This window comes from Pseudophryne corroboree, chromosome 6, assembly GCF_028390025.1.
Source record: "Pseudophryne corroboree isolate aPseCor3 chromosome 6, aPseCor3.hap2, whole genome shotgun sequence".
NCBI classification, from domain to species: Eukaryota; Metazoa; Chordata; class Amphibia; order Anura; family Myobatrachidae; genus Pseudophryne; species Pseudophryne corroboree.
The window spans coordinates 773,959,592-773,986,396 of record NC_086449.1 but is presented as its reverse complement, the minus strand read 5'-3'; the positions used below and the strand labels follow the sequence as shown (position 1 = coordinate 773,986,396).

The following is a 26,805-nucleotide window of genomic DNA, read 5'->3' as shown; positions in this document are numbered from 1 at the left end:
TGTCGACGAGGTTGAGACATATACACAATCCACTAGGAACATCCGTTACATGATCCCGGCAATAAAAAATGTGTTACACATTTCTGACATTAACCCAAGTACCACTAAAAAAGGGTTTTATGTTTGGGGAGAAAAAGCAGGCAGTGTTTTGTTCCCCCATCCAATGAGTGAATGAAGTGTGAAAAAGCGTGGGTTCCCCCGATAAGAAACTGGTAATTTCTAAAAAGTTACTGATGGCGTACCCTTTCCCGCCAGAAATAAGGATCAAATAAGGTTAGTGATAAAAAAAAATAATATATAAAAAAAAAAAAAGGGGCAGACTAGATGGGCCAAGTGGTTCTTATCTGCCGACAAATTCTATGTTTCTATGTTTCTATGTTTCTATGTTTCACGTTGGGAGATATCCCCTAGGGTGGATAAGGCGCTCACACGTTTGTCAAAAAAGGTGGCACTGCCGTCTTAGGATACGGCCACTTTGAAGGTACCTGCTGATAAAAAGCAGGAGGCTATCCTGAAGTCTGTATTTACACACTCAGGTACTAGACTGAGACCTGCAGATAGTGCTGCTTGCAGCGTGGTCTGTGACCCTGTCAAACAGGGATACTATTTTGCGAACATAAGAGCATATTAAAGACGTCGTCTTATATATGAGGGATATTTTGCCGGCTGGCATCCAGAATTAATGCAATGTCCATTCTGTCAGGAGGGTATTAGAGACCCGACACTGGACAGGTGATGCTGACTTTAAAAGGCACATAGAGCCTTATAAGGGTGAGGAATTGTTTGGGGATGGTCTCTGGGACCTCGTATCCACAGCAACAGCTGGGAAGAAAATTTTTTTACCTCGGGTTTCCTCACAGCCTAAGAAAGCACTGTATTATCAGGTACAGTCCTTTCGGCTTCAGAAAAGCAAGCGGGTCAAAGGCGCTTCCTTTCTGCACAGAGACGAGGGAAGAGGGAAAAAGCTGCACCAGTCAGCCAGTTCCCAGAATCAAAATTCTTCCCCCGCTTCCTCTGAGTCCACCGCATGACGCGGGGGCTCCACAGGCGTAGCCAGTTACGGTGGGGGGCCGCCTCAAAAATTTCAGCGATCAGTGGGCTCGCTCACAGGTGGATCCCTGGATCCTTCAAGTAGTATCTCAGGAGTACAAGCTGGAGTTCGAGGCGTCTCCCCCCCGCCGTTTCCTAAAATCTGCCTTGCCGACAACTCCCTCAGGCAGGGAGGCTGTGCTAGAGGCAATTCACAAGCTGTATTCCCAGCAGGTGATAGTCAAGGTGCCCCTACTTCAACAAGGACGGGGTTACTATTCCACACTGTTTGTGGTACCGAAACCGGACGGTTCGGTGAGACCCATTTTAAATTTGAAATCCTTGAACACATACATAAAAAAATTCAAGTTCAAGATGGAATCGCTCAGGGCGGTTATTGCAAGCCTGGAGAGGGGGATTACATGGTATCCCTGGACATCAAGGATGCTTACCTACATGTCCCCATTTACCATCCTCACCAGGAGTACCTCAGATTTGTGGAGCATGATTGCCATTACCAATTCCAAACACTGCCGTTTGGACTGTCCACGGCACCGAGGGTCTTTACCAAGGTAATGGCAGAAATGATGATACTCCTTCGAAAAAAGGGAGTTTTAATTATCCCGTACTTGGACGATCTCCTTATAAAGGCGAGGTCCAAGGAGCAGTTGTTGGTCGGAGTAGCACTATCTCGGGAAGTGCTACAACAGCACGGATGGATTCTATACATTCCAAAGTCACAGCTGGTTCCTACCACACGCCTACTGTTCCTGGGGATGGTTCTGGACACAGAACAGAAAAAAGTGTTTCTCCCGCAGGAGAGAGCCAAGGAGCTGTCATCTCTAGTCAGAGACCTCCTGAAACCAAAACAGGTATCGGTGCATCACTGCACACGAGTCCTGGGAAAAATGGTAGCTTCTTACGAAGCAGAATTCCATTCGGCAGGTTCCATGCAAGAACCTTTCAGTGGGACCTCTTGGACAAGTGGTCGGGATCGCATCTTCAGATGCATCGGCTGATACCCTGGTCCTTGGAGACAGGGTTATCTCTACTGTGGTGGCTGCAGAGTGCTCATCTTCAAGAGGGCCGCAGATTCGGCATACAGGACTGGGTCCTGGTAACCACGGATGCCAGCCTTCGAGGCTGGGGGGCAGTCACACAGGGAAGAAATTTCCAAGGACTTTGGTCAAGTCAGGAGTCGTCCCTACACATAAATGTTCTGGAACTGAGGGCCATTTACAATGCCCTAAGTCTGGCAAGGCCTTTGCTTCAAAACCAGCCGGTACTGATCCAATCAGACAACATCACGGCAGTCGCCCATGTAAACCGACAGGGCGGCACAAGAAGCAGGATGGCGATGGCTGAAGCCACAAGGATTCTCCGATGGGCGGAAAATCACGTCTTAGCACTGTCAGCAGTGTTCATTCCGGGAGTGGACAACTGGGAAGCAGACTTCCTCAGCATACACGACCTACACCCGGGAGAGTGGGGACTTCATCCAGAAGTCTTCCAACTGTTGGTAAACCGTTGGGAAAGGCCACAGGTGGACATGATGGCGTCCCGCCTAAACAAAAAACTAGATATTGCGCCAGGTCAAGGGACCCTCAGGCAATAGCTGTGGACGCTCTAGTGACACCGTGGGTGTACCAGTCGGTTTATGTTTTCCCTCCTCTGCCTCTCATACCAAAGGTACTGAGAATAATAAGAAAACGAGGAGTAAGAACGATACTCGTGGTTCCGGATGGGCCAAGAAGAGCTTGGTACCCAGAACTTCAAGAAATGATATCAGAGGACCCATGGCCTCTACCGCTCAGACAGGATCTGCTACAGCAGGGGCCCTGTCTGTTCCAAGACTTACGGCGGCTGCGTTTGACGGCATGGCGGTTGAATTCCGGATCCTAAAGGAAAAGGGCATTCCGGAGGAAGTCATTCCTACGCTGATAAAAGCCAGGAAAGAAGTAACCGCAAACCATTATCACCATATTTGGCGAAAATATGTTGCGTGGTGTGAGGCCAGGAAGGCCCCAACAGAGGAATTTCAGCTGGGTCGTTTTCTGCACTTCCTACAGTCAGGAGTGACTATGGGCCTAAACTTGGGTTCCATTAAGGTCCAGATTTCGGCTCTGTCGATTTTCTTCCAGAAAGAACTGGCTTCACTGCCTGGAGTTCAGACATTTGTAAAGGGAGTGCTACATATTCAGCCCCATTTTGTGCCTCCTGTGGCACCTTGGGATCTCAACGTGGTGTTGAGTTTCCTAAAATCACATTGGTTTGAGCCACTTAAAACTGTGGATTTGAAATATCTCACGTGGAAAGTGGTCATGTTATTGGCCTTGGCTTCGGCCAGGCGTGTGTCAGAATTGGCGGCTTTGTCATGTAAAAGCCCTTATCTGATTTTCCATATGGATAGGGCAGAATTGAGGACTCGTCCCCACTTTCTCCCTAAGGTGGTATCAGCTTTTCACTTGAACCAACCTATTGTAGTGCCTGCGGCTACTAGGGACTTGGAAGATTCCAAGTTACTGGACGTAGTCAGGGCCTTGAAAATGTATGTTTCCAGGACGGCTGGAGTCAGGAAAACCGACTCGCTTTTTATCCTGTATGCACCCAACAAAATAGGTGCTCCTGCTTCTAAGCAGACTATTGCTCGCTGGATTTGTAGCACAATTCAGCTGGCGCATTCTGCGGCTGGATTGCCGCATCCTAAATCAGTAAAAGCCCATTCCACAAGGAAGGTGGGCTCATCTTGGGCGGCTGCCCGAGGGGTCTCGGCTTTACAACTTTGCCGAGCTGCAACTTGGTCAGGGGCAAACACGTTTGCTAAATTCTACAAATTTGATACCCTGGCTGAGGAGGACCTTGAGTTCTCTCATTCGGTGCTGCAGAGTCATCCGCACTCTCCCGCCCTTTTGGGAGCTTTGGTATAATCCCCATGGTCCTTACGGAGTTCCCAGCATCCACTAGGACGTCAGAGAAAATAAGATTTTACTCACCGGTAAATCTATTTCTCGTAGTCCGTAGTGGATGCTGGGCGCCCATCCCAAGTGCGGATTGTCTGCAATACTTGTATATAGTTATTGCCTAACTAAAGGGTTATTGTTGAGCCATCTGTTGAGAGGCTCAGTTATATTTCATACTGTTAACTGGGTATAGTATCACGAGTTATACGGTGTGATTGGTGTGGCTGGTATGAGTCTTACCCGGGATTCAAAATCCTTCCTTATTGTGTCAGCTCTTCCGGGCACAGTATCCTAACTGAGGTCTGGAGGAGGGGCATAGAGGGAGGAGCCAGTGCACACCAGATAGTACCTAATCTTTCTTTTAGAGTGCCCAGTCTCCTGCGGAGCCCGTCTATTCCCCATGGTCCTTACGGAGTTCCCAGCATCCACTACGGACTACGAGAAATAGATTTACCGGTGAGTAAAATCTTATTATTTGAATATATAGATCACTATACTGACACTATTAGGCGCTCTTATTTGCTCCATTTTATATATATATATATATATATATATATATATATATATATATATATATATATGTGTGTGTGTAAAAAATTAAGTGCAATAGAGCGCCTAATGGTGTTATCAAAATTCTGAAATTATTGGATTTCTATGTAACCAATTCACCATGTGCAAAGTGTAAATTTAAATTAAAAAAGGATCGACTTAGCTTCCTTGGGAAACAGCTTCAGTCTGACACTTTTAGAACATGTAAAACAGAAATAAAAACCAACATAGTGTGTACTGTTTAAATGATAGACAATGTTCCACACTTTAGGGACCTTGCTAGTGCCAATATAGATATATGAGCTGGATGAGAAATGCTGATTCCAGTACACAAGGGCTGGACAAAGTTATAAAACAAAATATTTCATATAACAAATCCTGAAGCAAATGTAGGTAGCGCACGTACAAAATAAGATTGTATATACAGCTTATCTGTCCACAATCGGAATCACAAGGTGAGCAGCAGCCCAATCCTGTTAGTATATATTAAAATGTCCTGAAGCAAATGCAGGTAGCATACGTACAAGATAAATAAATTAAAACCGCTTATCTGTCCATCAAAGAAGTCATGGGTGAGTCATAAGTCCCGGTCCCGACGCGTTTCGTCCTGTAGCATAGGACTTCATCATAGGACTTTTTAAAAATAAAGAATAAAAATAGAGCTTCGCCACCTACTGGCAGATGTGTGTTACTCCAGTCTGCAAGCAGAAACTTCTAGATAAAGATTTCTATAAATCAAAACATTATTATAATTTATTTAGAAAGGTGCCACAAAGAGGAAAAAAACCCTCTTATGTAGTCAATACCCATAACAGAACCACGCATTATTTATTGTTCCATGTGAGATTTTTTTTTTTTTTTTATCTGAAAATTTATATGGTACTAAAATGGGTTAAGGAGCTAAGGGGTATATGCAATTGCGGTCGAATTCGCGGCAATTATCGCCGTTTTTTAATTCGACCAAATTCGCCAGGTGAATCCCGGCAGGTGCCTGCCGGGATTCACCATATTCAATGAAAAACGGATTCACCAGAATCGCGGGCGAAAATCGGCCGATTTGGCGGATTTTGCAGCGATTTTAAAAAACGGGAAAAAAACGTGAAAAACCCGAAAAAAAAATGGCGTGGGGTCCCCCCTCCAAAGCATAACCAGCCTCGGGCTCTTTGAGCTGGTCCTGGTTCTAAAAATGCAGGGGAAAAATTGGCCAGGGATCCCCCGTATTTTTAAAACCAGCACCGGGCTCTGCGCCTGATGCTGGTGCCAAAAATACGGGGGACAAAAAGAGTAGGGGTCCCCCGTATTTTTAACACCAGCATCGGGCTCCACTAGCTGGACAGATAATGCCACAGCCGGGGGTCACTTTTATGCCGTGCCCTGCGGCCGTGGCATCAAATATCCAACTAGTCACCCCTGGCCGGGGTACCCTGGGGGAGTGGGGACCCCTTCAATCAAGGGGTCCCCCCCCCCAGCCACCCAAGGGCCAGGGGTGAAGCCCGAGGCTGTCCCCCCCCATCCAATGGGCTGCGGATGGGGGGGCTGATAGCCTTTGTGATAATAAAAAGGTATTGTTTTTTCCATTAGTACTACAAGTCCCAGCAAGCCTCCCCCGCAAGCTGGTACTTGGAGAACCACAAGTACCAGCATGCGGGAGAAAAACGGGCCCGCTGGTACCTGTAGTACTACTGGAAAAAAAATACCCAAATAAAAACAGGACACAGACACCGTGACTTGTACAACTTTTTCTCTATCGTCCTAGTGGATGCTGGGGTTCCTGAAAGGACCATGGGGAATAGCGGCTCCGCAGGAGACAGGGCACAAAAGTAAAGCTTTCCGATCAGGTGGTGTGCACTGGCTCCTCCCCCTATGACCCTCCTCCAAGCCAGTTAGATTTTTGTGCCCGGCCGAGAAGGGTGCAATCTAGGTGGCTCTCCTAAAGAGCTGCTTAGAAAAGTTTAGCTTAGGTTTTTTATTTTACAGTGAGTCCTGCTGGCAACAGGATCACTGCAACGAGGGACTTAGGGGAGAAGAAGTGAACTCACCTGCGTGCAGGATGGATTGGCTTCTTGGCTACTGGACATCAGCTCCAGAGGGACGATCACAGGTACAGCCTGGATGGTCACCGGAGCCTTGCCGCCGGCCCCCTTGCAGATGCTGAAATAAGAAGAGGTCCAGAATCGGCGGCAGAAGACTCCTCAGTCTTCTAAAGGTAGCGCACAGCACTGCAGCTGTGCGCCATTTTCCTCTCAGCACACTTCACACGGCAGTCACTGAGGGTGCAGGGCGCTGGGAGGGGGGCGCCCTGGGAGGCAAATGAAAACCTATTTTGGCTAAAAATACCTCACATATAGCCTCCGGAGGCTATATGGAGATATTTAACCCCTGCCAGAATCCGTTAAGAGCGGGAGACGAGGCCGCCGAAAAAGGGGCGGGGCCTATCTCCTCAGCACACAGCGCCATTTTCCCTCACAGAAAGGCTGGAGGGAAGGCTCCCAGGCTCTCCCCTGCACTGCACTACAGAAACAGGGTTAAAACAGAGAGGGGGGGCACTAATTTGGCGTTAGAAATATATAAAAAAGATGCTATAAGGGAAAACACTAATTTCTCTAACGTCCTAGTGGATGCTGGGGACTCCGTCAGGACCATGGGGATAGCGGGCTCCGCAGGAGACAGGGCACATCTAAAAAAGCTTTTAGGTCACATGGTGCGTACTGGCTCCTCCCCCTATGACCCTCCTCCAAGCCTCAGTTAGGTTTTTGTGCCCGTCCGAGAGGGTGCAATCTAGGTGGCTCTCTTAAAGAGCTAGTTAGAAAAGTTTTTTTTTAGGTTTCTAATCAGTGTCTCCTGCTGGCGACAGGAGCACTGCAACGAGGGACTTAGGGGAGAGACTTGCAACTCACCTGCCTGCAGGAGGATTGAAGTCTTAGGCTACTGGACACTGAGCTCCAGAGGGAGTCGGAACACAGGTCAGCCTGGGGTTCGTCCCGGAGCCGCGCCGCCGATCCCCCTTACAGACGCTGAAGAACGGCAGAACGGAGGTCCGGAAACAGGCGGCAGAAGACTTCAGTCTTCATAGAGGTAGCGCACAGCACTGCAGCTGTGCGCCATTGTTGCTACACGGCTCACGGATCTCGGTCACGGAGGGTGCAGGGCGCTGCTGGGGGCGCCCTGGGCAGCAATATAGAGTACCTTAGAGGCAAATAAATACATCACATATAGCCATTAAGGCTATATGTATGTATTTAACCCAGGCCAGTTTATTAGAAAAACCGGGAGAAAAGCCCGCCGGAAAAGGGGCGGAGCTTATTCTCCTCAGCACTCGGCGCCATTTTCCTGCACGGCTCCGCTGGTGAGGAAGGCTCCCACGACTCTCCCCTGCACTGCACTACAGAAACAGGGTAACAAAGAGAGGGGGGGCATAAATTGGCGATATAAATATATATTGAGAGCGCATATATAAAAACAACACCTTCTAGGGTTGTTATATACTGTATAGCGCTTTTGGTGTGTGCTGGCAAACTCTCCCTCTGTCTCCCCAAAGGGCTAGGAGGGTCCTGTCTTCAATAGAGCATTCACTGTGTGGCTGCTGTGTGTGTCGGTACGTGTGTGTCGACATGTATGAGGACGAAGTTGGTGTGGAGGCAGAGCAATTGCCGATGATGGTAATGTCACCCCCTAGGGAGTCGACACCGGAATGGATGGCTTTGGTTATGGAATTACGTGATAATGTCAGCACATTACAAAAGTCAGTTGACGAAATGAGACGCCCGGCAAACCAGTTAGTACCGGTTCAGGCATCTCAGACACCGTCAGGGGCTGTAAAACGTCCCTTACCTCAGTCAGTCGACACGGGTACCGACACAGATGAATCTAGTGTCGACGGTGAGGAAGTAAACGTATTTTCCAATAGGGCCACACGTTATATGATCACGGCAATGAAGGAGGCTTTGCAGCTCTCTGATACTACTGGTACCTCAAAAAGGGGTATTATGTGGGGGGTGAAAAAACTACCTGTATTTTTCCCAGAATCAGAGGAATTGAATGATGTGTGTGATGAAGCGTGGGTTACCCCCGATAGAAAAATGCTAATTTCAAAGAAGTTGTTGGCATTATACCCTTTCCCACCAGAGGTTAGGGCGCGCTGGGAATCACCCCCTAAGGTGGATAAGGCGCTCACACGTTTATCAAAGCAAGTGGCGTTGCCGTCTCCTGATACGGCCGCCCTCAAGGATCCAGCAGATAGGAGGCTGGAAACTACACTGAAGAGTATATACACACATACGGGTGTTATACTGCGACCGGCAATAGCCTCAGCCTGGATGTGCAGTGCTGGGGTAGTGTGGTTGGATTCTCTGACTGAAAATATTGAGACCCTGGATAGGGACAGTATTTTATTGACTCTAGAGCAATTAAAGGATGCTTTTCTTTATATGCGAGATGCTCAGAGGGATGTTTGTACTCTAGCATCAAGAGTAAGCGCGATGTCCATATCTGCTAGAAGAAGTTTATGGACGCGACAGTGGTCAGGTGATGCGGATTCCAAGAGGCATATGGAAGTATTGCCATATAAAGGAGAGGAATTGTTTGGGGTCGGTCTTTCGGACCTGGTGACCACGGCAACTGCCGGCAAATCCACCTTTTTACCTCAGACCCCTTCACAACAGAAAAAGACACCGTCTTTTCAGCCGCAGTCCTTTCGCTCCTATAAAAAGCGACCAAAAGGACAGTCTTATCTGCCGAGAGGCAGAGGAAAGGGTAAGAAAGGGCAGCACGCAGCCCCTGCCCAGGAACAGAAGCCCGCCCCGGCTTCTACAAAGCCATCAGCATGACGCTGGGGCTTTACAAGCGGACCCAGGAACGGTGGGGGGTCGACTCAAGATTTTCAGCAATCAATGGGCTCACTCACAAGTGGACCCGTGGGTCCTGCAGATAATATCTCAGGGTTACATGCTGGAGTTCGAAAGGTTTCCCCCTCGCCGGTTCCTAAAGTCTGCTTTACCAACGTCTCCCTCAGAAAGGACGTCGGTTTTGGAAGCCATTCACAAGCTGTATTCTCAGCAGGTGATAGTCAAGGTACCCCTCCTACAACAGGGAAAGGGGTATTATTCCACACTATTTGTGGTACCGAAGCCGGACGGTTCGGTAAGACCTATTCTAAATCTGAAATCCTTGAACCTGTACATACAGAAATTCAAGTTCAAAATGGAGTCACTCAGAGCAGTGATAGCGAATCTGGAAGACGGGGACTTCATGGTGTCCCTGGACATAAAGGATGCTTATCTGCATGTCCCAATTTACCCCTCACACCAAGGGTATCTCAGGTTCGTGATACAAGACTGTCATTATCAGTTTCAAACGATGCCGTTTGGTTTGTCTACGGCCCCTCGGGTCTTTACCAAGGTAATGACCGAAATGATGGTTCTTCTACGAAGAAAAGGCGTATTAATTATCCCTTACTTGGACGATCTCCTGATAAGGGCAAAGTCCAGAGAACAGCTGGAAGTCGGTGTAGCACTAACCCAGGTAGTGCTCCAGCAACACGGGTGGATTCTGAATCTTCCAAAATCTCAATTGACCCCGACAACTCGTCTGCTGTTCCTGGGAATGATTCTGGACACGGTTCAGAAAAAGGTGTTTCTCCCGGAGGAAAAAGCAAGGGAGTTATCCGAACTTGTCAGGAACCTCCTAAAACCAGGAACGGTGTCAGTACATCAATGCACAAGAGTCCTGGGAAAGATGGTGGCTTCGTACGAAGCGATTCCATTCGGCAGATTCCATGCACGGACATTTCAGTGGGATCTGCTGGACAAATGGTCCGGATCGCATCTGCACATGCATCAGCGGATAGCACTGTCACCAAGAACAAGGTTGTCTCTCCTGTGGTGGCTGCAGACTGCCCATCTGTTAGTGGGCCGCAGATTCGGCATACGGGACTGGGTCCTGGTGACTACGGATGCCAGCCTACGAGGTTGGGGAGCAGTCACAAAGGGAAGAAATTTCCAGGGCGTGTGGTCAAGCCTGGAGACGTCTCTTCACATAAATATACTGGAGCTAAGAGCGATCTACAATGCTCTAAGTCTGGCAAAACCGCTGCTTCAGGGTCAGCCGGTGTTGATCCAGTCCGACAACATCACGGCAGTCGCCCACGTAAACCGACAAGGCGGCACGAGAAGCAGGAGTGCAATGGCAGAAGCGGCAAGGATTCTGCGCTGGGCGGAGAATCATGTCATAGCACTGTCAGCAGTGTTCATCCCGGGAGTGGACAACTGGGAAGCAGATTTCCTCAGCAGACACGACCTTCACCCGGGAGAGTGGGGACTTCATCCAGAAGTTTTCCACTTGATTGTGAACCGTTGGGAAAAACCAAAGGTAGACATGATGGCGTCTCGCCTCAACAAAAAATTGGACAGGTATTGCGCCAGGTCAAGAGACCCTCAGGCAATAGCTGTGGACGCTCTGGTAACACCGTGGGTGTACCAATCAGTGTATGTGTTCCCTCCTCTGCCTCTCATACCAAAGGTGCTGAGAATTATACGGAAAAGAGGAGTAAGAACGATACTGGTGGCTCCGGACTGGCCAAGGAGAACTTGGTATCCGGAACTTCAAGAGATGCTCACGGAGGATCCGTGGCCTCTACCTCTGAGAAGGGATCTGCTTCAGCAGGGACCTTGTATGTTCCAAGACTTACCGCGTCTGCGTTTGACGGCATGGCGGTTGAACGCCGGATTCTAAAAGAAAAGGGCATTCCAGAGGAAGTTATTCCTACCTTGATTAAGGCTAGGAAGGAAGTGACTGTACAACATTATCACCGCATTTGGCGAAAATATGTTGCGTGGTGTGAGGCCAATAAGGCTCCAACGGAAGAATTTCAATTGGGTCGATTCTTACATTTCCTGCAAGCAGGATTGTCTATGGGCCTAAAATTGGGGTCTATTAAAGTTCAAATTTCGGCCTTATCAATTTTCTTCCAGAAGGAATTGGCGTCAGTGCCTGAAGTACAAACTTTTGTCAAAGGTGTACTACATATACAACCCCCAATAGTGCCTCCAGTGGCACCGTGGGATTTGAACGTGGTTCTAAATTTTCTCAAATCTCATTGGTTTGAGCCGTTAAAATCGGTAGAATTAAAATACCTTACATGGAAGGTAACCATGCTGTTGGCCCTGGCTTCTGCCAGGAGAGTTTCAGAGTTGGCAGCTTTGTCATACAAGAGCCCATATCTGATATTCCATTCGGACAGGGCAGAATTGAGGACGCGTCCTCAATTTCTCCCTAAGGTGGTTTCGGCATTTCACTTAAACCAGCCTATTGTGGTGCCTGCGGCTACTAGCGACTTGGAGGACTCCAAGTTACTGGACGTTGTCAGAGCATTAAAAATATATATTTCAAGGACAGCTGGAGTCAGAAAAACTGACTCGTTGTTTACATTGTATGCACCCAACAAGATGGGTGCTCCTGCGTCTAAACAGACGATTGCACGTTGGATCTGTAGCACAATCCAACTTGCACATTCTGTGGCAGGCGTGCCACAGCCTAAATCTGTAAAGGCCCACTCCACAAGGAAGGTGGGCTCATCTTGGGCGGCTGCCCGAGGAGTCTCGGCATTACAACTTTGCCGAGCAGCTACGTGGTCAGGGGAGAACACGTTTGTAAAATTTTACAAATTTGATACTCTGGCTACAGAGGACCTGGAGTTTTCTCATTCGGTGCTGCAGAGTCATCCGCACTCTCCCGCCCGTTTGGGAGCTTTGGTATAATCCCCATGGTCCTGACGGAGTCCCCAGCATCCACTAGGACGTTAGAGAAAATAAGAATTTACTTACCGATAATTCTATTTCTCATAGTCCGTAGTGGATGCTGGGCGCCCATCCCAAGTGCGGATTGTCTGCAATACTTGTACATAGTTATTGTTACAAAAATCGGGTTATTATTGTTGTGAGCCATCTTTTTAGAGGCTACTTCGTTTTGTTATCATACTGTTAACTGGGTTCAGATCACAAGTTGTATGGTGTGATTGGTGTGGCTGGTATGAGTCTTACCCGGGATTCAAGATCCTTCCTTATTGTGTACGCTCGTCCGGGCACAGTATCCTAACTGAGGCTTGGAGGAGGGTCATAGGGGGAGGAGCCAGTACGCACCATGTGACCTAAAAGCTTTTTTAGATGTGCCCTGTCTCCTGCGGAGCCCGCTATCCCCATGGTCCTGACGGAGTCCCCAGCATCCACTACGGACTATGAGAAATAGAATTATCGGTAAGTAAATTCTTATTATAAGGTTGTCCCTATATAATTATAGCGTTTTTGGTGTGTGCTGGCAAACTCTCCCTCTGTCTCTCCAAAGGGCTAGTGGGTCCTGTCCTCTATCAGAGCATTCCCTGTGTGTGTGCTGTGTGTCGGTACGTGTGTGTCGACATGTAGGAGGACGATGTTGGTGAGGAGGCGGAGCAATTGCCTGTAATGGTGATGTCACTCTCTAGGGAGTCGACACCGGAATGGATGGCTTATTTAGGGAATTACGTGATAATGTCAACACGCTGCAAGGTCGGTTGACGACATGAGACGGCCGACAAACAATTAGTACCGGTCCAGACGTCTCAAAAACACCGTCAGGGGTTTTAAAACGCCCGTTTACTTTAGTCGGTCGACACAGACACAGACAGGGACACTGAATCCAGTGTCGACGGTGAATAAACAAACGTATTCCTTATTAGGGCCACACGTTAAAGGCAATGAAAGAGGTGTTACATATTTCTGATACTACAAGTACCACAAAAGAGGGTATTATGTGGGATGTGAAAAAACTACCATAGTTTTTCCTGAATCAGATAAATTAAATAAAGTGTGTGATGATGCGTGGGTTCCCCCCGATAGAAAATTATGGGCGGTATACCCTTTCCCGCCAGAAGTTAGGGCGCGTTGGGAAACACCCCTTAGGGTGGATAAGGCGCTCACACGCTTATCAAAACAAGTGGCGGTACCGTCTATAGATAGGGCCGTCCTCAAGGACCAGCTGACAGGAGGCTGGAAAATATCATAAAAAGTATATACACACATACTGGTGTTATACTGCGACCAGCGATCGCCTCAGCCTGGATGTGCAGAGCTGGGGTGGCTTGGTCGGATTCCCTGACTAAAAATATTGATACCCTTGACAGGGACAGTATTTTATTGACTATAGAGCATTTAAAGGATGCATTTCTATATATGCGAGATGCACAGAGGGATATTTGCACTCTGGCATCAAGAGTAAATGCGATGTCCATAACTGCCAGAAGATGTTATGGACACGACAGTGGTCAGGTGATGCAGATTCCAAACGGCACAAAGGTGTATTGCCGTATAAAGGAAGAGGAGTTATTTGGGGTCGGTCCATCGGACCTGGTGGCCACGGCAACTGCTGGAAAATCCACCGTTTTTACCCTAAGTCACATCTCTGCAGAAAAAGACACCGTCTTTTCAGCCTCAGTCCTTTCGTCCCTATAAGATCATATCTGCCCAGGGATAGAGGAAAGGGAAGAAGACTGCAGCAGGCAGCCCATTCCCAGGAACAGAAGCGTTCCACCGCTTCTGACAAGTTCTCAGCATGGCGCTGAGACCGTACAGGACCCCTGGATCCTACAAGTAGTATCCCAGGGGTACAGATTGGAATGTCGAGACGTTTCCCCTTCGCAGGCTCCTGAAGTCTGCTTTACCAAGGTCTCCCTCCGACAAGGAGGCAGTATGGGAAAAAATTCACAAGCTGTATTCCCAGCAGGTGATAATTAAATTACCCCTCCTACTACAAGAAAAGGGGTATTATTCCACACTATATTGTGGTACTGAAGCCAGAAGGCTAGGTGAGACTTATTCTAAATCTAAAAAATTTTTGAACACTTACAAAGGTTCAAATCAAGATGGAGTCACTCAGAGCAGTGATAACGAACAGGAAGAAGGGGACTATATAGTGTCCCGGGACATCAGGGATGCTTACCTCTATGTCCCAAATTTGCCCTTCTCACTAAGGGTACCTCAGGTTCGTGGTGCAGAACTGTCACTATCAGTTTCAGACGCTGCCGTTTGGATTGTCCACGGCACCCCGGGTCTTTACTAAGGTAATGGCCGAAATGATGATTCTTCTTCGAAGAAAAGGCGTCTTAATTATCCCTTACTTGGACGATCTCCTGATAAGGGCATAGTCCAGGGAACAGTTGGAGGTAGGAGTAGCACTATCTCGGATACTGCTACAACAGCACGGGTGGATTCTAAATATTCCAAAATCGCTGCTGATCCCGACGACACGTCTGCTGTGCCTAGGGATGATTCTGGACACAGTCCAGAAAAAGGTGTTTCTCCCGAAAGAGAAAGCCAGGGAGTTATCCGAGCTAGTCAGGAACCTCCTAAAAACAGTGCATCATTGCACAAGGGTCCTGGTAGAAAATGGTGGCTTCCTACGAAGCAATTCCATTCGGCAGATTTCACGCAAGAACTTTTCAGTGGGATCTGCTGGACAAATGGTCCGGATCGCATCTTCAGATGCATCAGCGGATAACCCTATATCCAAGGACAAGGGTGTCTCTCCTGTGGTGGTTATAGAGTGCTCATCTTCTAGAGGGCCGCAGATTCGGCATTCAGGATTGGATGCTGGTGACCACGGAGCCCAGCCCAAGAGGCTGGGGAGCAGTCACACAAGGAAAAAATTTCCAGGGAGTGTGATCAAGTCTGGAGACTTTTCTCCACATAAATATACTGGAGCTAAGGGTAAATTTATAATGCTCTAAGCTTAGCAAGACCTCTGCTTCAAGGTCAGCCGGTATTGATCCAGTGGGAAAAACATCACGGCAGTCGCCCACGTAAACAGACAGGGCGACACAAGAAGCAGGAGGGCAATGGCAAAAACTGCAAGGACTTTTCGCTGGGCGGAAAATCATGTGATAGCACTGTCAGCAGTGTTTCATCCCGGGAATGGAAACTGGGAAGCAGACTTCCTCAGCAGGCACGACCTCCACCCGGGAGAGTGGAAACTTCATCGGGAAGTTTTTTCCACATGATTGTAAACCGTTGGGAAATACCAAAGGTGGACATGATGGCGTCCCGTCTGAACAAAAAACGGGACAGGTATTGCGCCAGGTCAAGAGACCCTCAGGCAATAGCTGTGGACGTTCTGGTAACACCGTGGGTGTACCAGTCGGTGTATGTGTTCCCTCCTCTGCTTCTCATACCTAAGGTGCTGAGAATTATAAGACGTAGAGGAGTAAGAACTATACTCATGGCTCCGGATTGGCCAAGAAGGACTTGGTACCCGGAACTTCAAGAGATGTTTACAGAGGTCTTATGGCCTCTGCCGCTAAGAAGGGACTTGCTTCAGCAAGTACCATGTCTGTTCCAAGACTTACCGCAGCTGCGTTTGTTGGCATGGCGGTGGAACGCCGGATCCTAAGGGAAAAAGGCATTCCGGAAGAGGTCATTCCTACCCTGGTCAAAGCCAGAAAGGAGGTGACCGCACAACATTATCACCACATGTGGCGAAAATATGTTGCGTGGTGTGAGGCCAGGAAGGCCCCACAAAGAAATTTCAACTCGGTCGATTCCTGCATTTCCTGCAAACAGGAGTGTCTATGGGCCTCAAATTGGGGTCCATTAAGGTTCAAATTTCGGCCCTGTCAATTTTCTTCCAGAAAGAATTGGCTTCAGTTCCTGAAGTCCAGAACTTTGTCAAGGGAGTATTGCATATACAACCCTCTTTTGTGCCTCCAGTGGCACTGTGGGATCTCAACGTAGTTCTGGGATTCTTCAAATCACATTGGTTTAAAACCAGTCAAATCTGTGGATTTGAAGCATCTCGCATGAAAAGTGACCATGTTCTTGGCCCTGGCCTGGACCAGGCGAGTGTCAAATTGGTGGTTTTTTTCTCAAAAAAGCCCATATTTGTTTGTCCATTCGGACAGGGCAGAGCTGCGGACTCGTCCCCAGTTCTCTCCCTAAGGTGGTGTCAGTGTTTCACCTGAACCAGCTTATTGTGGTGCCTTGCACCTACTAGGGACTTGGAGGACTCCAAGTTGCTAGATGTTGTCAGGGCCCTGAAAATATAGGTTCCAGGACGGCTGGAGTCAGGAAAACTGACTTGCTGTTATCCTGTATGCACCCAACAAACTGGGTGCTCTTGCTTTTAAGCAGACTATTGCTAGTTGGATGTGTAATACAATTCAGCTTGCACATTCTGTGGCAGGCCTGCCACAGCCAAAATATGTAAATGCCCATTCCACAAGGAAGGTGGGCTCATCTTGGGCGGCTGCCCGAGGGGTCTCGGCTTTACAACTTTGCCGAGCGGTTATTTAGTCAGGGGCAAACACGTTTGTAAAATCCTACAAATTTGATACCCTGGCTAAGGAGGACCTGGAGTTCTCTCATTCGGTGCTGCAGAGTCATCCGCACTCTCCCGCCCGTTTGGGAGCTTTGGTATAATCCCCATGGTCCTTTCAGGAACCCCAGCATCCACTAGGACGATAGAGAAAATAAGAATTTACTTACCGATAATTCTATTTCTCGGAGTCCGTAGTGGATGCTGGGCGCCCATCCCAAGTGCGGATTATCTGCAATACTTGTACATAGTTACAAAAATCGGGTTATTATTGTTGTGAGCCATCTTTTCAGAGGCTCCGCTGTTATCATACTGTTAACTGGGTTTAGATCACAAGTTGTACGGTGTGATTGGTGTGGCTGGTATGAGTCTTACCCGGGATTCAAAATTCCTCCCTTATTGTGTACGCTCGTCCGGGCACAGTACCTAACTGGCTTGGAGGAGGGTCATAGGGGGAGGAGCCAGTGCACACCACCTGATCGGAAAGCTTTACTTTTGTGCCCTGTCTCCTGCGGAGCCGCTATTCCCCATGGTCCTTTCAGGAACCCCAGCATCCACTACGGACTCCGAGAAATAGAATTATCGGTAAGTAAATTCTTATTATTACATACTGCCGACACACACATACTTACCTATGTTGACACGCCGACTGCCACGGTCGCCGACGATCCGAGGGTACCTGTGAAAAAATTATACTCACCTTCCAGCGTCCAGAGGTACATCCACGTCCAGAGGTAAATCCACGTTCTTGGCAAAAAAACAAACCGAACACCGATCCATACCGGACTAGAAAGGGGTCCAATGTTTTCACATCAGACCCCTTTCTCCCGAATGCCGGGACATCACGTGACTCCTGTCACTGACGTCCCTTCAGCCAATCAGGAAGCGCTACTTCCGTGGCGCTCACCTGATTGGCTGTCCGCTGTCTGTACTGTGACAGCGCATCGCAAAGCCGCTCCATTACTTTCAATGGTGGGAACTTTGCGGGTAGCGGTGGGGTCACCCGCCGGTCAGCCGCTGACCGGCGGGTGACCTCACCGCTAGCCGCTAAGTTCCCACCATTGAATATAATGGAGGGAGCTGTGCGATGCGCTGTCACAGTGCAGGCAGCGCTCAGCCAATCAGGTGAGCGCAACGAAGTTGCGCTTCCTGATTGGCTTAGAGACCTGTCAGTGACAGCTGTCACTGACAGGTCTCATTCGTGGAAAGGTGTCCCATGTGTCAGCATGGGACCCCTTTCAGTCCGTTTTTGGTGCGGGTATTTGCGTTTTCTTATTTTGCCAAGTCCGTGGATTTATCTCTGGACCATGGTTGAGGTGAGTATTTTGAACTTTTCTTTACAGGTATCCGTGGATTCTACATGGAGAAGAGGACCGATGTCGGCGTGTGAACATAGGTAAGTATGTGTGTGTCGACGTATGAAATAAAGTTTTACTGTCGACGGTGTGTGTGTGTCCTGTTTTTATTTGGGTATTTTTTTCCCAGTAGTACTACAGGTACCAGCGGGCCCGTTTTTCTCCCGCATGCTGGTACTTGTGGTTCTCCAAGTACCAGCTTGCGGGGGAGGCTTGCTGGGACTTGTAGTACTATTGGAAAAAACAATATCTTTTTATTATCACAAAGGCTATCAGCCCCCCCATCCGCAGCCCATTGGATGGGGGGGGGACAGCCTCGGGCTTCACCCCTGGCCCTTGGGTGGCTGGGGGGGGGGGACCCCTTGATTGAAGGGGTCCCCACTCCCCCAGGGTACCCCGGCCAGGGGTGACTAGTTGGATATTTGATGCCACGGCCGCAGGGCACGGCATAAAAGTGACCCCCGGCTGTGGCATTATCTGTCCAGCTAGTGGAGCCCGATGCTGGTGTTAAAAATACGGGGGACCCCTACTCTTTTTGTCCCCCGTATTTTTGGCACCAGCACCAGGCGCAGAGCCCGGTGCTGGTTTTAAAAATACGGGGGATCCCCTGTCAATTTTTTCCCCGCATTTTTAGAACCAGGACCAGCTCAATGAGCCCGAGGCTGGTTATGCTTTGGAGGGGGGACCCCACGCCATTTTTTTTTATGATTTTACCCTTCCAGCATAAAAAAAATAAAAAAATAAAAAAATAATATTTTAAAAAATATATAAATAATATTTGTGCCTCCCAAAAAAAAAAAAAAAGTACCTAATCCCTTCTAATATAAATAGATCTGCTATTCCCAAAAAAAAAAACACCAAAAAAAACATGTTTAAAATTTTTTTATTTGTTTTCACCCTCCAAAGTGTGGCGGATTGAAAATGACGAATTTGCTGTCTAAAAGCACTGCTGTCGAATTTCAAAACTTGAATTGAATATGCTTTGGTCGAATTGCAGCACTTGTATCATTGCAGAAAAGTCGAATTTGCAAAAATTCGAATTTCAAAAAGTCGAATTTTGAAAGTCCGTTTTTTGGTCGGAAAGCACTGGATTGCATAGGGGAATTTTTTTTTTTGGTCGAAAATGACCCGAAATTCGACAATTTCGGGAATTCGACCACAATTGCATATACCCCTAAAGCTATTGGACAAAATAATCTCATAAAGAAGTGTGTATATATTGATTTTTTGTAAATGTTTTTGTTTACACCAATACAATATTAGAGCCGCTCTCTGTGAGATCCTGCCTGTATTTTAATCGCTCAGGATCTTATTAGCATACAGAGAGTGTGGGGCAGGCATTCCCAACCACGGTCCTCAAGGCACACCAACAGTGCAGGTTTTAGTGATATCCAGGCTGCAGCACAGATGGTTAAATCAAAATAACAGAGCTACTAATTAAGTCACCTGTGCTGAAGCCTGGATATCACTAAAACCTGTACTGTTGGTGTGCCTTGAGGACCGTGGTTGGGAATGCCTGGTGTGGGGCATGGGGTACCCGGATTGAGGGTTCCTAAACCACTCATGTAATTCAACATGATTCCTGATATAAAGTCAAATTAAATATTTCACATGAGGGAGAAGTAGCTGCCAGCATCCATCAAACATTTGTCTTACATTAATATTCGAGCCTAGAACGTAATGCATACACCACACTATTACGGACCAGAGTAGGTGATCATATACAGCGGAATAGAAACACGTTGTAATACTATATATTTTCCCTTTAGTTGAAAGGAACCATACAACCTGCGGCTGACTTCAATGCGGACAGTGATGGAAAGGCCTTGAGGAAAGCCATGAAAGGATTTGGTAAGGACGCTGACTGGTCAGTATTATTCTTCCTCACTATGACCATGTTCTAGTGTGAGTATTTGGTACAGAACCTTGGATTACCTCACACATACCTCCCAAAGTTTGAAAATGCTAAATCCGGACCTAACCCCTTATCTGCCTTGAGACGCCCACTTTTTATCGAAACCTCACTCCTTTCACGGCATGGTAATTTGTAATGTCCTGCGACAACTGGAATACTGTGCAGCATAACCTCATTTCCAGTACAAAGTTTCTGTCCTAGGGTGTGGATTCCCTAATTTGCTGGCCAAGGATATTCACTTAGAAATGGTGGTAATTTACTGCCTTGGACACTTGCCTAATGCAACTTACACTAATTACCTTGCTTTTTATTTATTTTTTTTATGTCATTTTCAGCTGTTTAATTGAGCAGATGAAGTTTTTTTTAGTTTCTCTTCTGTCTCTGTAGTAAAATATAACGCCAACACTTTCTAAAAAAACATTTCTCTAATTTGGTCAGAACATATGTGCCACTTTGAGTTCTATGAATTAGAATTTGAAACTACGACTGCACATTTTTACACATTTTAATATTGCTTGAAAATAACAGGTAATATATGATCATAAACTACAGGGTATATTTACTAAGGTGCGGGTTTACTCAAGTGATTACTCAAATTCTAGCTATCCTATTAGAATGTACCAGAGAAATATTAGCCAGAATCTGGTTGTTTTTGGAGACACCATTAAATTTACAGCTACATATAAATTAAGAAAATGTGTATGTCCTACAGGTACTGATGAATCTGCCATCGTTGACATACTGACCAAACGCACAAATTCCCAGAGGCAGGAGATACTTAAAGCTTTTAAGTCGCACTTTGGTCGCGTAAGTCTGGTTTTATTTATTGTAAAACAGTTGAGTTAATATATTTTCTCTGACGTCCTAGTGGATGCTGGGAACTCCGTAAGGACCATGGGGAATAGCGGCTCCGCAGGAGACTGGGCACAACTAAAGAAAGCTTTAGGACTACCTGGTGTGCACTGGCTCCTCCCTCTATGACCCTCCTCCAGACCTCAGTTAGAATCTTGTGCCGGCTGAGCTGGATGCACACTAGGGGCTCTCCTGAGCTCCTAGAAAAGAAAGTACATTTTAGGTTTTTTATTTTCAGTGAGATCTGCTGGCAACAGACTCACTGCTACGAGGGACTAAGGGGAGAAGAAGCGAACCTACCTGCTTGCAGCTAGCTTGGGCTTCTTAGGCTACTGGACACCATTAGCTCCAGAGGGATCGAACACAGGGCCCGACCTCGATCGTCCGGTCCCGGAGCCGCGCCGCCGTCCCCCTTACAGAGCCAGAAGCATGAAGATGGTCCTGAAAATCGGCGGCAGAAGACTTCGGTCTTCAACAAGGTAGCGCACAGCACTGCAGCTGTGCGCCATTGCTCCTCATGCACACCTCACACTCCGGTCACTGATGGGTGCAGGGCGCTGGGGGGGGGGGGGGGCGCCCTGAGCAGCAATATTAACACCTTGGCTGGCAAAATAATCACAATATATAGTCCCAGAGGCTATATATGTGAAAAATACCCCTGCCAGGATACATAAAAAAGCGGGAGAAAGTCCGCCAAAAAAGGGGCGGGGCTATCTCCCTCAGCACACTGGCGCCATTTTTTCTTCACAGTGCAGCTGGAAGACAGCTCCCCAGGCTCTCCCCTGTAGTTTTCAAGCTCAAAGGGTTAAAAAGAGAGGGGGGGCACTAAATTTAGGCGCAAATCTGTGTATTATAGCAGCTATAAGGGAAAAATCACTGTGGGTAGTATGAACCCCTGCATTATATAGCACTCTGGTGTGTGCTGGCATACACTCTCTCTGTCTCCCCAAAGGACTTTGTGGGGTCCTGTCCTCAGTCAGAGCATTCCCTGTGTGTGTGCGGTGTGTCGGTACAGCTGTGTCGACATGGTTGATGAGGAGGCTTATGTGGAGGCGGAGCAGATGCCGATAAATGTGATGTCGCCCCCTGTGGGGCCGACACCAGAGTAGATGGATAGGTGGAAGATATTAACCGACAGTGTCAAATCCTTACATAAAAGGCTGGATGACGTAACAGCTGTGGGACAGCCGGCTTCTCAGCCCGCGCCTGCCCAGGCGTCTCAAAGGCCATCAGGGGCTCAAAAACGCCTGCTACCTCAGATGGCAGACACAGATGTCGACACGGAGTCTGACTCCAGTGTCGACGAGGTTGAGACATATACACAATCCACTAGGAACATCCGTTGCATGATTTCGGCAATGAAAAATGTGTTACACATTTCTGACATTAACCCAGGTACCACAAAAAAGGGGTTTTATGTTTGGGGAGAAAAAGCAGACAGTGTTTTGTTCCCCCATCAGATGAGTGAATGAAGTGTGTGAAGAAGCGTGGGTTCCCCCGATAAGAAACTAGTAATTTCTAAAAAGTTACTGATGGCGTACCCTTTCCCGCCAGAGGATAGGTCACGTTGGGAGATATCCCCTAGGGTGGATAAGGCGCTCACACGTTTGTCAAAAAAAGGTGGCACTGCCGTCTTAGAATACGGCCACTTTGAAGGAGCCTGCTGATAAAAAGCAGGAGGCTATCCTGAAGTCTGTATATACACACTCAGGTACTATACTGAGACCTGCAATTGCCTCAGCATGGATAGTGCTGCTGCAGCGTGGTCTATTACTCTGTCAGGACAGGGATACTATTTGCTAACCATAGAGCATATTAAAGATGTCGTCTTATATATGAGGGATGCACAGAGGGATATTTGCCGGCTGGCATCCAGAATTAATGCAATGTCCATTCTGCCAGGAGGGTATTAGGACCCGGCAGTGGACAGGCGATGCAGACTTTAGAAGGCACATGAAGATTCTGCCTTATAAGGGTGAGGAATTGTTTGGGGATGGTCTCTGGGACCTCGTATCCACAGCAACAGCTGGGAAGGAAAAAAAAATTTACCTCAAGTTTCCTCACAGCCTAAGAAAGCACCGTATTATAAGGTACAGTCCTTTCGGCTTCAGAAAAGCAAGCGGGTTAAAGGCGCTTCCTTTCTGCACAGAGACAAGGGAAGAGGGAAAAAGCTGTACCAGACAGCCAGTTCCCAGGATCAAAAATCTTCCCCCGCTTCCTCTGAGTCCACCGCATGACGCTGGGGCTCCACAGGTGGAGCCAGGTGCGGTGGGGGCGCGTCTCGGGAACTTCAGCGACCAGTGGGCTCGCTCACAGGTGGATCCCTGGGTTCTGCAAGTAGTATCACAGGGATACAAGCTGGAGTTTCGGGGCGACTCCCCCTCGCCGTTACCTCAAATCAGCCTTGCCTGCTGCCCTCGAGGAGAGGTAGTACTGGCGGCAATTCACAAGCTGTACTTCCAGCAGGTGATAATCGGTGAGACCCATTCTAAAATTGAAATCCTTGAACACTTATATACGAAGGTTCAAGTTCAAAATGGAATCGCTCAGGGCGGTTATTGCAAGCCTGGACGAAGGGGATTACATGGTATCACTGGACATCAAGGATGCTTACCTGCATGTCCCCATTTACCCTCCTCACCAGGAGTACCTCAAAATTGTGGTACAGGACTGTCATTACCAATTCCAGACGTTGCCGTTGGCTGTCCCCGACACCGAGGGTATTTACCAAGGTAATGGCCGAAATGATGATACTCCTTCGAAAAAAGGGAGTTATAATTATCCCGTACTTGGACGATCTCCTTATAAAGGCGAGGTCCAGGGAGCAGTTGTTCGTCGGAGTAGCACTATCTCGGGAAGTGCTACAACAGCACGGCTGGATTCTGAATAGTCCAAAGTCGCAGCTGGTTCCTACGACGCGTCTACTGTTCCTGGGTATGGTTCTGGACACAGAACAGGAAAAAGGGTTTCTCCCGGAGGAGAAGGCCAAGGAGTTGTCATCTCTAGTTAGAGACCTCCTAATACAAATACAGGTGTCGTGCATCACTGCACGCGAGTCCTGGGAAAGATGGTAGCTTCTTACGAAGAAATTCCATTCGGTAGGTTCCATGCAAGGATCTTCCAGTGGGATCTGTTGGACAAGTGGTCCGGGTCGCATCTTCAGATGCATTGGCTGATAACCCTGTCTCCAAGGGCCACGGTGTCGCTGTTGTGGTGGCTGCAGAGTGCTCATCTTCTAGAGGGCCGCAGATTCGGCGTACAGGACTGGGTCCTGGTGACCACAGATGCCAGCCTTCGAGGCTGGGGGGGCAGTCACACAGGGAGGAAACTTCCAAGGACTATGGACAAGTCAGGAGACTTCCCTAAACATAAATATTCTGGGACTAAGGGCCATTCACAATGCCCTAAGTCAGGCTAGACCCCTGCTTCAACACCAGCCGGTGCTGATCCAGTCAGACAACATCACGGCGGTCGCCCATGTAAACCAGCAGGGCGGCACAAGAAGCAGGATGGTGATGGCAGAAGCCACAAGGATTTTCCGATGGGCGGAAAATCATGTGTTAGCACTGTCAGCAATGTTCATTCCCGGAGTGGACAACTGGGAAGCAGACTTTCTCAGCAGGCACGACCTCCACCCGGGAGAGTGGGGACTTCATCCAGAAGTCTTCAAAATGATTGTACACCATTGGGAAAGGCCACACGTGGACATGATGGCGTCCCGCCTCAACAAAAAGCTAAAAAGATATTGCGCCAGGTCAAGGGACCCTCAGGCGATAGCTGTGGACGCTCTGGTAACACCGTGGGTGTACCAGTCGGTGTATGTGTTCCTTCCTTTGCCTCTCATACCCAAGGTATTGAGAATACTAAGAAGGAGAGGAGTAAGAACTATACTCGTGGTTCCGGATTGGCCAAGAAGAGCTTGGTACCCAGAACTTCAAGAAATGATCTCAGAGGACCCATGGCCTCTGCCGCTCAGACAGGACCTGCTGCAGCAGGGGCCCTGCCTGTTCCAAGACTTACCACGGCTGTGTTTGACGGCATGGCGGTTGAACACTGGATCCTAAAGGAAAAAGGCATTCCGGAGGAAGTCATTCCTACGCTGCTTAAGGCTAGGAAAGATGTGATCGCAAAATATTATCACCGCATATGGCAAAAATATGTTGCTTGGTGTGAGGCCAGGAAGGCCCCAACGGAGGAATTTCAACTGGATCGATTTCTGCACTTCCTACAGTCAGGAGTGACTACGGGCCTAAAATTGGGTTATGTTAAGGTCCAGATTTCGGCTCTGTACATTTTCTTCCAAAAAGAACTGGCTTCGCTGCCTGAAGTTCAGACTTTTGTTAAGGGAGTGCTGCATATTCAGCCCCCGTTTGTGCCTCTAGTGGCACCGTGGGATCTCAACGTGGTGTTGGATTTCCTGAAGTCGCATTGGGTTGAGCCACTTAAATCCGTAGAGTTAAAATACCTCACGTGGAAAGTGGTCATGCGGTTGGCCTTGGCGTCGGCCAGGCGTGTATCAGAATTGGCGGTTTTGTCATGCAAAAGCCCTTATCTGATTTTCATATGGATAGGGCGGAATTGAGGACTCGTTCCCAATTCCTTCCTAAGGTGGTATCAGCTTTTCATGTGAACCAACCTATTGTGGTGCCTGCGGCTACGTGGGACTTGGAGGACTCCAAGTTACTGGACATAGTCAGGGCCCTGAATATATGTTTCCAGGACGCCAGGAGTCAGGAAAACTGACTCGCTATTTATCCTGTATGCACCCAACAAGCTGGGTGCTCCTGCCTCTAAGCAGACTATTGCTCGCTGGATCTGTAGCACGATTCAACTTGCACATTCTGCGGCTGGACTGCCGCACCCTAAATCTGTAAAAGCCCATTCCACGAGGAAAGTGGGCTCTTCTTGGGCGGCTGCCCGAGGGGTCTCGGCTTTACAACTTTGCCGAGCTGTTACTTGGTCGGGTTCAAACATTTTTGCAAAAGTCTACAAGTTTGATACCCTGGCTGAGGAGGACCTTGAGTTTGCTCATTCGGTGCTGCAGAGTCATCCGCACTCTCCCGCCCGTTTGGGAGCTTTGGTATAATCCCCATGGTCCTTACGGAGTTCCCAGCATCCACTAGGACGTCAGAGAAAATAAGATTTTACTCACCGGTAAATCTATTTCTCGTAGTCCGTAGTGGATGCTGGGCGCCCGTCCCAAGTGCGGATTGTCTGCAATACTTGTATATAGTTATTGCCTAACTAAAGGGTTATTGTTATGAGCCATCTGTTAGTGAGGCTCAGATATATTTCATACTGTTAACTGGGTATAATATCACGAGTTATACGGTGTGATTGGTGTGGCTGGTATGAGTCTTACCCGGGATTCCAAATCCTTTCCTTATTGTGTCAGCTCTTCCGGGCACAGTATCCTAACTGAGGTCTGCAGGAGGGTCATAGAGGGAGGAGCCAGTGCACACCAGGTAGTCCTAAAGCTTTCTTTAGTTGTGCCCAGTCTCCTGCGGAGCCGCTATTCCCCATGGTCCTTACGGAGTTCCCAGCATCCACTACGGACTACGAGAAATAGATTTACCGGTGAGTAAAATCTTATTTTTTTTTGCATTTATTATACAATTTCACTCATAATTTTTAATTTTGTGTTATACTGGTTATATAAACTAAATTGTACAGATCAAGTACATAAGCACTGGGTGATGTTAGGTGGTTAGTAATACATTTGTTTCTTACCCCACAAAGAGACATTTAGGGGGACTCCTATTAGCCTTGAACAGCTCGTTGGGGTGCAAATTCGCCTCCCTCGCGGCCCCTT

At 48.0% G+C, this 26,805-nt stretch overlaps 1 protein-coding gene across 2 annotated transcripts in view; it reads left to right on the top strand.

Annotated features, from left to right (window-relative positions):
• Positions 1–26,805, top strand: part of ANXA6 (annexin A6) — a 247,982-nt gene that overhangs the window by 148,694 nt on the left and 72,483 nt on the right. For both annotated transcript variants that reach the window (XM_063928684.1, XM_063928683.1), the window contains exons 15-16: positions 19,996–20,077; positions 20,854–20,948. In XM_063928684.1, coding sequence (XP_063784754.1) covers positions 19,996–20,077; positions 20,854–20,948 — 177 coding nt within the window. The remainder of the gene's footprint in view (positions 1–19,995; positions 20,078–20,853; positions 20,949–26,805) is intronic.